Raw genomic sequence first — 11,485 nt, 5'->3', positions numbered from 1 at the left:
TTGGAAAAATTGAGTTATGGGTATTTGAATTATTACAAAAGTAACCTTAATATTTTAGGGTTTGTTAATTTTTTTTCAAAATTTGATAACACCAAAAAAAAAGATTTCTCTTTCAAACGTAAAAAAAAATTCAAAATTTTAAAAAATAGCAGAGTTACCGATTTTTAAGTGGAAGGTGTAGATCCAAAAATTTTTGAAAAACTCCAAATATTTCAAAAAGTGATAAATTTGGGTATAGGGAAAGCTGATGAAAACTCTCTTAAAATAACCCGATTAATCCAAAATCGCAGTAAAAAATATAGCTTTCCATTTAAAATAAGAAAGTTGAGACCGACTTCCGGTATAACCGGAAGTGCCGCCATCTTGAAAATATTTTCATTTATGAGAATCTAATGGATTATGGCTACTTACCAATTTTCAAATACATACGATTTTTCGAACTCCCAATACTTCTAATGTGGGGTTTAGACGGAACATTCTGTATAGTTATTTACAATATTTACGTTATACGGTGGCGAACACCGAATTTTGGACATCAGATTTATGTCAGTTCAAAAAATGTCAATGCAATCCACGCTTTATTGTCATTATGATTGACGTTTAAAACTAAAATTTTAAAGTTAAATAAATAAATAAATAAATAAATTATATCAATATTCCTTATTTTAAAGCAAATCAACTGGTATCCGATTGAAGATAGCTGCTTGTATTTAGAAGAAAAAATTTTTGCAGCGGCGAAAACATTTCTAAACATGTAAATCCGATCATTTTTGATTACGTAATTATTTTTATTCTTCGACACTGTCAAAATTTACGGTTTTTCTCCCGTGTAAGAAACTTTTGACAACTGTTTGGCATTTCTCAATACAAAACGTCAAATTATTTTTAACAGATTTAAAGCAAGTTTAAGCCTTTTTGACTCTAATTCGAAGAATAAAATGTTGTATTCCACTCGTTTGAGTGTAAATCGGACGCTTTATTCCACCTCGTGGATGATAAACCACTCGTTACACTCGTGGTTTAAAAATCCACTCGGTCAAATAAAGAGTCTGATTTACACTCAAACTCGTCGAATAAATAACTATTACTTTCATAGACACTCACTGGCCGATTTTTTTTAATAAAAATGTTTTTGGTATTAGAAAACTACAAAGTGTAATATTAGTTGCCTACGACTAATCGTAATCGTCATTGTCTCGTAGTCAATACATTTGCCTTTTTTGAAAAAAAGCCATGTAGGTGGGTATACAATTAATAAAATCTCTCTACACATTTTTTCAAAAAGTAGCTACAATTCTATACATTTGCGACTTAATTTGTGACCTGTAGTAATATTAAATGTATCTTGTTATATTTAGTAATTGTAGTAATTTAGTAATAATCCTCATCCATTTTTTTATTTCTTTTGTTAAACAGACCGCTCCGTTTTGTTTTTAACTAATTCTGTACACAAATTAAATGCACAGTTTCACATACGATGCTTTATTAAACTAACCAGTCAGAATTAAGATCAAAATGATTTTGTTTCTTAGCGTAAAACCATAATTTCTACATTTTGTGTCAATTCAACCATTTTTTGGTTGGCAATTCTATTACAAAAATTATGAATGAACTAGTAGATAAGCATCAGGTAGGTCTAAATATTAATATCGCAAAAAAGATTACATAAGTCAGATATTTAAATAAAAAAATAATATAAAAACTAACTAAGTTTTTATCTGTTGTTAATGCAGAGCTATGGAACTGCACATAATAGTGTAAGTCCAGTTTAGAGTAAACACATACAGCAAAAATATGTTTTCTCCAAAATTTTTAATTGTGGACTTAATTGATTTTTCTTGTACGCCCAAGATGTCAAATATTGCAGAGAAAAAAAACAATTAATTGAATGATTGAAGTATAAGAAATCTGATTATGAACTTATTGTACAGGGTGCTGCATTTTGGATGTCCGCATAGGGAATCTCTGAAACTAAGAGGTTTAGCTAAAAACGAGTAATACATTCTGGGGCTCATTTTTTGAGAAAATAAATTGGTTAAAACCGCATCCCGCTATCGTCTTTTGTTTTCGACTTATAGACAAAAATTGAAATTTTAGCGAAATCTAAAAAAATTCATATCTTCGTTATTATAGAAGACACAGATTTGAAATAAAGACATTATACAAGCACTTTTTTACGTAAAATTTAATAATGTAGTTAACAATTTTTTTCAGTTGTTTGTTTTGCCGTAATAAAATAAACTTGTATTTTTTTATATGGGAATCATAGATGGCTATGTCATTTTTAAAAAGCTTGTTTTTTTCTCTTCTAAAAAATATATATTATTATAATACATTTTTAGCAAAAAAATATCTTTGATTTTTGTTCGCAGTTGGCCAAGAAAAAATGTTGCATCTTCAACTAAAAGGATTTAAACGTATTATTGAACCAGTGTCACTAATGAAAGAGTTTTCTAAGTACTAAGTAATGAATAAAATGCAAAATAAATCGTAAATCAACTTATGGGCGACTAATAACATTTCTTTGTTTTTAAACAAGCTAACATTACCATTGTAACTTCTAGTGATACAAAGAGTGTTGTAAAAAAAAGCCGCTTTATTTCTTCAATAAAATATATTTTATATGACACAAAAATGACGATAAGGCTATTCAAAACCCAAATTACGTCTATGTGGAACGTTATCCTACCTCTATTAGATCATCAAAAAATTGTTTTTTCTAATTGTGTTGACTGTTGACACATTTGTTTTTCGTATTCTTGGATTTTTTAAAAATATGTAATAATTTTGTTTTGAGGCGCTCGCATATTTGTTCAATACTTCTAACATATCGTATTTTTTAAATTTTTATAATTTTATCTATTTTTTCATATATTTTACAGTTCACAAAAGTCTTATTGATTATTATTTACACATTTGGAGTGAAATAGTTTTTCCATGGCCAATTATTATCAAACAAAATATGTATTGCATTTTTTAAGTATAATTATAAAAAAATATTCTGTTACAAATACATATTTTTTAGAACAGAAAAAAATAAGCTTTTCGAAATTGCCATAGGCGCCTATGATTTCCATTTAAAAAAATACAAGTTTATCTTATTACGGCTAAACTAATAACTGAAAAAAATTGTTAACTACATTATTAAATTCCTCGTAAAAAAGTGCCTGTATTATGTCTTTATTTGAAATCCGTATCTTCTTTAACAACAAAGATATGATTTTTTTTAGATTTCACCAAAATGTCTGTAAGTCGAAACCAAAAGACGATAGCGGGATGCGGTTTTAACCAATATTATTTTCTCAAAAAATGAGTTCCAGAATGTATCACTCGTTTTTGGCTAAACATCTTAGTTTCGGAGATTCCCTATTCGGACATACAAAATGCAGCACCCTGTACATTAATTAGTACTTATAACTAGTTATTAATTTATCTTGTGTTTATTATATTGCCCTTAATATATAAAGTACGTCGTCAATGACAACGTATTTTATAAGTACATAAAATACACTTACCATGACATTTTGTCAATTTTGACCGTCAATGTAGATATACAGTATAATAATAATTATTTTACGCAACATTGCAAAGTCCATAAGTTAAAACAGTGCAATCAAAAGGGTTTCCCGAAGTAAGATAATTAGTTTTGTAATTATATATAATTAATTACAGCGACGAATCGAAACAATTTGTTGTTACTATGTCTATGTCTTCCTCCTACAGGGCGATTCAGAAAAGATAATGAGCTTGACGATCTGGCGATGCAACCCAAAAAACAAATTTCATTTACGTTTTGAACTAATTTTAATTACGATTTGCATTTGCAATCCAAGTTATCTCATATTGCTCTGATAGTGCTTTGACAAGCAATTTATGATTTAAAAAAAAACTGTTTGCCTACCTTTAATGTTTCATTGTTTCATACATTTTGTATTGGGTTTACACCGAAAAGACTTCTCTAATTTCTCTATCATTTCGCGAGAACTGAATGGCACTAATAATCGTTCTCTGCACTGATGTCAGAGTGACACCAAGATGAAAAGTTGGATTCAACTTGAAAATCCTAATTGAAATTGGATCAAAGACGTAAATGAAATTTGTTTTTTGGGTTGAATCGCCAGATCGTCAGGCTCATTATCTTATCTGAATCGCCCTGTATATTGTTTGTACAGTCTGTTTCACACAACTTTACGAGGCTTGCGCCTAATATACGCACCCAGATATACAAAAGTCACAAAACACTAGATACAAAAAATACACATTTAATTATTTAATTTTTGGAAAACCAGAACAGTAGTTGTCAAACTAATTACTGTTTCAAAACGTTGTAATTTTTTATAGGGTGAACAAACTAGAGAAGATTATAAAAATTTTCAAAATTTGTAATTGAGTTTGTATCGAAATATGTATTATTATTAATTGCATTTTACAGGCGCAGGCCTCGTAAAATTATGTAAAACACCCTGTATATCTAGTACTCTCCAACTGATAACAGAAACAATGTTGCAAATTATTGTTATACGGTATGGCTAAAAAAATAAGTTAAAGGCCAACATACAAACATTTTGTTAAAAAATGTTTTTGGCTCGCCGATTTATTGGTAACAACCATAGTGCCATACAAATTTTCAAAAAATCACGTACCGCATTTATTAAAAACACAGTGTTTTAGACTTTTATTTTTCCACCTAAATTATGGTATAGGTACATACTTAATGTTTCAACATTTTTAACTGAAATTAAAAGTTTAAATTTTACTATTTCTATTTTTAGGATTTCTACTTGTAAATCATGGCCCCCAACAGCACACTAACTACAACACTTACAACATCAGAAATATCACCTAGTGAACTGAAAACATTACCCGAAATTACCTACCGAACATTTTGGGGCAATTTTAAAACACCCCTCATATGGCCAAATATCATCGGAATAATCTTAGTACATGTTATCACTGTAATAGGATTCGTCACATTTCCGTATCTTCAACACAAAAGCACTTTTGCTTGGTGTAACTTTTTGTCAATTCTTAATTTTTTTCAGCAGTTACATAATAAATGTTTTTAGGTTTTGTAACAGGTTGGGCTGGAGGTTTTGGGGTAACAGCAGGAGCACACAGACTATGGACTCACAAATCATACAAGGCAAAACTTCCATTAAGAATAATGTTAATAGTTTGTTATGCGATTGCAGGCCAAGTATATTTTTGTGTTTTTAGAAAGTTTGCATGAAGATTTTATTGTAATTATTTTTGTTTGCAGAACAGATTGCGCGAATGGGTTAGAGACCATAGAGTGCATCATAAATTTAGCGAATCTGATGCTGATCCACATAATGCAAATCGAGGGTTCTTTTTTGCCCATGTTGGGTGGTTGATGATGAGAAAACATCCAGAAGTTTTTAAAAAAGGAAAATCGATTAATTGTAGTGATCTGTTTGAAGATCCAGTAGTTGTGTTTTTTGAAAAGTAAGAATTGGAATTTGGAATTGAAATGATTATTGTTGCTACGATTTTTAGGTACTTTTGGCCAATGAAATTATTTTGGTGTTTTATTTTTCCAACAATGATACCATATTTATGTTGGAACGAAACCTTGTATTGGTCTGTGATGAGTTGCATAGCAAGATATGTTTGTGGCCTTAATTTTACTTGGTTAGTCAACAGTGCAGCTCATATGTTTGGCAACAAACCATACGATCGGTAAAAAAATACAATCAAAAAATTAAATAATTTTGTATATTTTTTTAGGAAAATTCAACCGGTTGAAAACTTGATGGTTTCTATTTTGGCAATGGGCGAAGGTTGGCACAATTATCATCATACATTTCCTTGGGATTATAAAGCAGCAGAATTAGGAAATTACAAAGTTAATGCTACAACATTACTTTTAGATTTATTTGCTCAAATTGGATGGGCCTATGATTTAAAAAGTCCTTCGAGAGAACTTATTCAACAAGTTATAGATAATCACGGTGATGGTTCACGTAGGAAATGAGTTTTTATTTTTACAGAATGAAGATAATTTTGTAATGTGAGAAACATTTTTGTCATATTTTATAACTGCCGTCCGTTTTGACACACATATAAAGCAAATATTATATACTAGTAAATATATATAACAGCACACGTAGTATGCTTATTATTTTTTTTATATTTATAACAGTAACTACTTAATAAACATAAAAATTTAAATTACTTACAAATATGCAAGCACTTACTTATAATAGGTTTATTTGTTGTATATCATTGAATTGTTTGTAAAATCTAAAATAAAATAATAGATTTTTTTTTTGTTTTTTTGAGGATGGACTAAGTAATTAATCATACCTACGAGAAGATAGAGTATAAGTTACTATTACACGTTTCTAAATTGTCTCTAAAAAATCCCCAATTTTATAATAAAAAAGTAAAGAAGCTTCTAATTAAAAGTACATTCAAACATTTCTTAATTTCCTTATTTGATAAATAACTATGTATTTAAATCTAAAATTTTATTTAAAATCGACGTTAGTTATTTGTAATTTTAATTAAATTATTTATCATTTTTATGGAGTTTAGCACATACCCTGTCTGTTCGGTCCAAGTCGCCCCGGCTGATAATATCTAAACTTACTTCGTTTTTTCAAAAAGTAAATATTTAAGTAATAATATTCATTCTTGGCTTTCTTAATAAATGTATCAATTTTTTAGCACATCCGGTGTTGCCGGAAATGCTACCAAATTTAGTTTTTCAAATGGAACACCTATGATTTTTTTGCTCCAAACAATAATAATTGACATGAAAAATACTGTAAACCACTATTTATTACATTTTGCGTAACACAATGCAATCCAAAAACATCTTAAATCTTAGAATTTTATAAGAAAATTGGTCGCTGGTAGACTGATTTTCTAATTTGTCAGTTCATGAGCGAGTTCTCTTATGGAAACTCTTGGATATTCTTCGACTAATAACAAAACATTCAGATTTCTATTTTCTTGTTCTTCACTAAAAACTTAAAACTTAGTTTTAAGAAGCGAGCCTGTTCGTCTCAGTTGTTTTTCAATTCGACTAAATTTCCAACGATTTCGGTGAACTCTATTTGAGTATTTTTCTCTATACTCTCTTTCAGCTTCCGCTCTATTTTTATTGCACTTAAAAAACACTTCAAGCTGATCTACCAATTCGTCGTAATTAATATCATCCATTATTAAAGATCTCAATAAGATTTATTGACAAATTAGACTTTGTCAAACTAACAATTAAACGGTATTCAAGCGTATTGCTTTTTGCATGAATACCTTGACAGGTAAAATCCGCCTACGTTGCAAAATTTGCTAACAAAATTCTAAAATAAATTGTTTTCTGAGTGCATTATGTAAAGTAAAATGTAATAAATAGTTGTTTACCGTATTTTTTATGCAAATTATTACTGTTTCGAGGAAAAAAACATAGGTGTTCCTTTTGAAAAACTAAATTTAGTAGCATTTCCGGCTACACCGGATGTGCCAAAAAAATTATTTGATGCATTTACTAAGAAAACCAGGAATGAATAGTGTTATTTGAAAATTTAGTTTTTGAAAAAAAAAGTAAGTTCATGTGTTATCGGCCGGGGCGACTTGGACCGAACAGCCTGTATAATGGAATGCTGTTGTAAACGTAGCTAGAAAATTTAAAAACAAACTTGTATACAGGATAAAGAAAGAAGGTGTCAAGCTTTTTTTGTTTAAACTGTTTACTATTTCTTTTAAGTAAAAAACTAATTAATGCCACCTGCAGTAATTCTTTTTGACAAAGACTAATTTAAGAATTAGAACCACCTCTTAAAAGAATTTTCTAGAACGCAAAAACAAAAAGAAAAGTCCAAAAGTTTCATTTACTTATACAGGGTTATTCATAAATATGAAGCAATATTTGAACCTCAAAAATGACCTACAAAATGATGTTAATTTAAATAAGAACTCGTGTCCTATCTCTACTGATAAGAATTTTACAGCCCTCGGAATGTGGGTATGGAAATTTGATTTTTTTGTAATAACTTTGGAACTATTTGACCAAATATTATAAAATTTGGAACATTTCCCTGTGACAACATACCCTTTAAACTGGTAATCACGAAAACCGGATACATCCACTCAATTTCTGGTTCCAGCAGTTGCAGGTCACATTTTCTGTGTTTTTCCATTTTTTTGCTCTCTGAACACCAATTTTTTATTGCCCAAATCGATAGAGTAATCAATTTCGATTAAAAAACGCATAACCTTTAATACTCCTAAAATGGACCGTTTCAAAGATATTTCAATTTATACTGAGGACTGCACAATGCTGAAATCAAAAAATAGGGATTTTGAATAAATGGTATCCACAGCAACCAATGACCATGGTCACATAAATCCCTGCCAGGCATCTGTTAACTTTGACAATAAATTTTTGTGAATTTTTTATGAATTAAATGCTACGAGATCCATTTAGATTTATTCTAAGTTATGTTTGGAATCTGAGGTAAACTCTTTTATTAAATATTTTCGATTAATTGTCTAATAATCGTCCAATGTCAAAGTTGACAGATGCCTGACAGCGATTAGTYAGACCATGGTCATTTGTTACCGTGGATATCATCCATTCAAAATCCCTACTTTTTGGTTTCAGCGTTGTGTAGTCCTCAGTTTAAATTAAAATATCTTTGAAACGGTCCATTTTAGGGGTATTAAAGGTTATGCGTTTTTTAATCGAAATTGATTACTCTATCGATTTGGGCAATAAAAAATTGGTGTTAAGGGAGCAAAAAAATGGAAAAACACAGAAAATGTGACCTGCAACTGCTGGAACCGGAAATTGAGTGGATGTTTCCGGTTTTCGTGATTACCAGTTTAAAGGGTATGTTGTCACAGGGAAATGTTCCAAATTTTATAATATTTGGTGAAATAGTTCCAAAGTTATTACAAAAAGATCAAATTTCCATACCCACATTTCGAGGGCTGTAAAATTCTTATCAGTAGAGATAGGACACGAGTTATTATTTAAATTAACATCATTTTATAGGTGAAGTCTTGACAAGCCGTGACTAATAATTATGCGTATTACTTACGTTGCTAATAGCAACTGTCGTATTAGTCACGGGCTGAAGTTAGGTCTCCGCCATTTAATTTAACTTTTTATTTAAGTAACTTGTTAAAGGTCGATTTTCAAAATGTGTCTTCTTAGAGCACTTCTACACCCTCAAAATTCTACATTTTATGATTATAAAATTGCGTTTAAATGTTTGCACCTTATCTCATACCGTTAAATTCTTATTATTATTATAATAATTATTTCATGTTTCTAGCTTTAGTGGGTTATGTTGTGCGTTGTATGTCAGTCAGTCACCGAACTCTTTTATACATACAGAGTGAATATAAAGTATGGAACCAAGCGGTTTTATTTTTAATCATTTGCCTCCAGAAAATAATGATTAATATAAATTAAGGTAATATAAAAAATGTGATCGTATTTTCAGAACGAAATTTTGTTTTGTTTTATTTTTGTCAAAATTGCAATTTATGTAAAAAAAAAATTTTGAAAAAAATAAATATAAAGCAGATAGTTGTAATCCTTAGAGTATAGCTTTTATGATAAAAAGGATTTTATAGTGGGTTGCCATTTAAAAAAATTAAGTTTTTTGTAGAACTCAAAAACAAAAGGAAATTTCAAAAAATTTTATTCTTGTTAAATCATTACATTTTTATAGTACTTTATCACTCAATTAGTTTTTTCAAAAAATAAATAGTTCAAGCAAAAAAGGTTTGGTTCCATACTTTTTATTCACCTGGTATGTACATCGCACATGGGCGGCAACAGTGTTATACAGGCTATTCCGGCTGTACCCCACATTAGAAGTATTGAAAGTTCTAACAATGATATTTACCTAAAATTTTGATTATAGCCATAATCGTTTAGTTCCTGTTTAATGAAAATATTTTCAAGATCTCAGTATTTCCGGTTACACCGAAAGTGGATGTCAACATCGTTATTTTAAATAAAAAGGTATGTTTTTTATTACGATTTTGGATTACTCATGTGATTTTGAGAGAGTTTTTATTAGACTTCCCTATACCTAAATTTAACCGTTTATGAAATATTTAGACTTAAAAAAAATTAATTTGCATCTTCCAATCCAAAAATTGATAACTCTACCATTTTTCATATGTTGAAATCGTATTTGAGAATATAGAAAAGAAATGTCAGATATTTTCTTTCGTGTATTTATAATTGGAAAAATAATTAACAAACCTCCAAAATTAAGGTTACGTTTGGGAAACTTCAAATACCCGGAACTGCATCTTTTCAAATGGAGGGCCCCATTTTTTTCTTCTTGTGAATACTTTAGAGTAGTGCCTTACGTGCATTGCCAACTGAAAGATTTAACAATACAGTGTCATCTGAAGCACATATTAAATTGTTTTGAAAAAAATTGTAACAAATTGATTGGCTTCTGAGCTTTCCAAATATCTGCCTAAAAAACTGTGTATTAAAAATTGAATTAAATTTAAAAATAGGTACACATTTTTAGTAAAACCGCTATGTTTACCTAACCAACACAATATGGCAAGGCACATTTTTAAACTTACAGAGTTTATTGTTGTGATACGCAAACACTTTATAATCATTAGACTTTACATTTATAATAAAACTTAAATTGTACATAATCAAAAAAATGAAAATTAGACTTATCTTTTTAAGTTATTGAGTGTAGGTAATTTTTATTTATTAATTAAAACGTGACATGTTGCATTTACGTGTATATCAGTAAGTTTCCCATATTCAGTACAGCATTAAATATTTAAAAAATTAGTTGTTCCAATGTTTGAAATCGCTTACAGTTACCAACATTAGAATTTAATTTAAGTGTCTTGTTTGTAAGCTTCAAGTTCATTGTGAGTATAGACAATCTATGTTCTAATAATTACATACAATACAATAAAATACATAAATCTACAATGACGTGTGCCATTCTAATCATTTCTGTACGTAAATTTACTATACAAGGTGTTTGTCAAAAACCGTTTATATTTTATATTTGTTGTACAACATAACAATAATCTATCCCATATCAACGTTCGTAGCATACGTTTTTTTTATAAACACCTTGTATTAGGTATAAATTAATATTAATAAACATTAGAATGTTTATGATTGTATTATCGTCAATATTATCATTAACAGAAACATTCAAATTCATTGTATGGATATTTCATCATCATTTATTCCGATACATACTAGATACCCTTTACATTGCATTATTAATTGCCTGAATTTTGAACTGGTCATTTTAGGATCTATAATTTATAAGACATACACAGGGTTATTCATAAATATGAAGCAATATTTGAACCTCAAAAATGACCTATAAAATGATGTTAATTTAAATAATAACTCGTGTCCTATCTCTACTGATAAGAATTTTACAGCCCTCGGAATGTGGGTATGGAAATTTGATTTTTTTGTAATAACTTTGGAACTATTTGA

The 11,485-nt window shown here is 29.2% G+C and overlaps 2 protein-coding genes across 5 annotated transcripts in view; one reads left to right on the top strand and one right to left on the bottom strand.

Moving 5' to 3' along the window:
- The window catches only part of LOC123010004 (acyl-CoA Delta-9 desaturase), a 9,786-nt gene extending 3,656 nt beyond the window's left edge, over positions 1–6,130 (top strand). Inside the window, exons 2-6 of one of the 2 annotated variants that reach the window (XM_044406616.1) lie at positions 4,773–5,010; positions 5,067–5,166; positions 5,261–5,466; positions 5,518–5,700; positions 5,749–6,130. In XM_044406616.1, the coding sequence (XP_044262551.1) occupies positions 4,913–5,010; positions 5,067–5,166; positions 5,261–5,466; positions 5,518–5,700; positions 5,749–5,995 (834 nt within the window). In that variant the 5' untranslated portion in view covers positions 4,773–4,912 and the 3' untranslated portion in view covers positions 5,996–6,130. Of the gene's footprint in view, positions 1–4,772; positions 5,011–5,066; positions 5,198–5,260; positions 5,467–5,517; positions 5,701–5,748 lie in introns of both variants that reach the window. The other variant, XM_044406615.1, reaches the window with a different exon arrangement.
- Positions 1–11,485, bottom strand: part of LOC123010002 — a 33,310-nt gene that overhangs the window by 15,781 nt on the left and 6,044 nt on the right. The window contains exons 1-2 of one of the 3 annotated variants that reach the window (XR_006413062.1): positions 10,588–10,697; positions 10,250–10,371 (exon numbers count right to left, since the gene is read on the bottom strand). The exons of 1 other annotated variant lie outside the window; for it this stretch is intronic. The gene's annotated coding sequence lies outside the window, so the exon portion shown is untranslated. Of the gene's footprint in view, positions 1–10,249; positions 10,473–10,521; positions 10,698–11,485 lie in introns of those variants that run through there. One more of the 3 variants, XR_006413060.1, reaches the window with a different exon arrangement.

This window comes from Tribolium madens, unplaced genomic scaffold (assembly GCF_015345945.1).
Source record: "Tribolium madens isolate multiple individuals breed KSU strain unplaced genomic scaffold, Tmad_KSU_1.1 Scaffold_7;HRSCAF=85;Tcas5.2_LG10, whole genome shotgun sequence".
Lineage (NCBI taxonomy): Eukaryota > Metazoa > Arthropoda > Insecta > Coleoptera > Tenebrionidae > Tribolium > Tribolium madens.
This window is presented reverse-complemented; position numbering and strand designations above follow the sequence as displayed.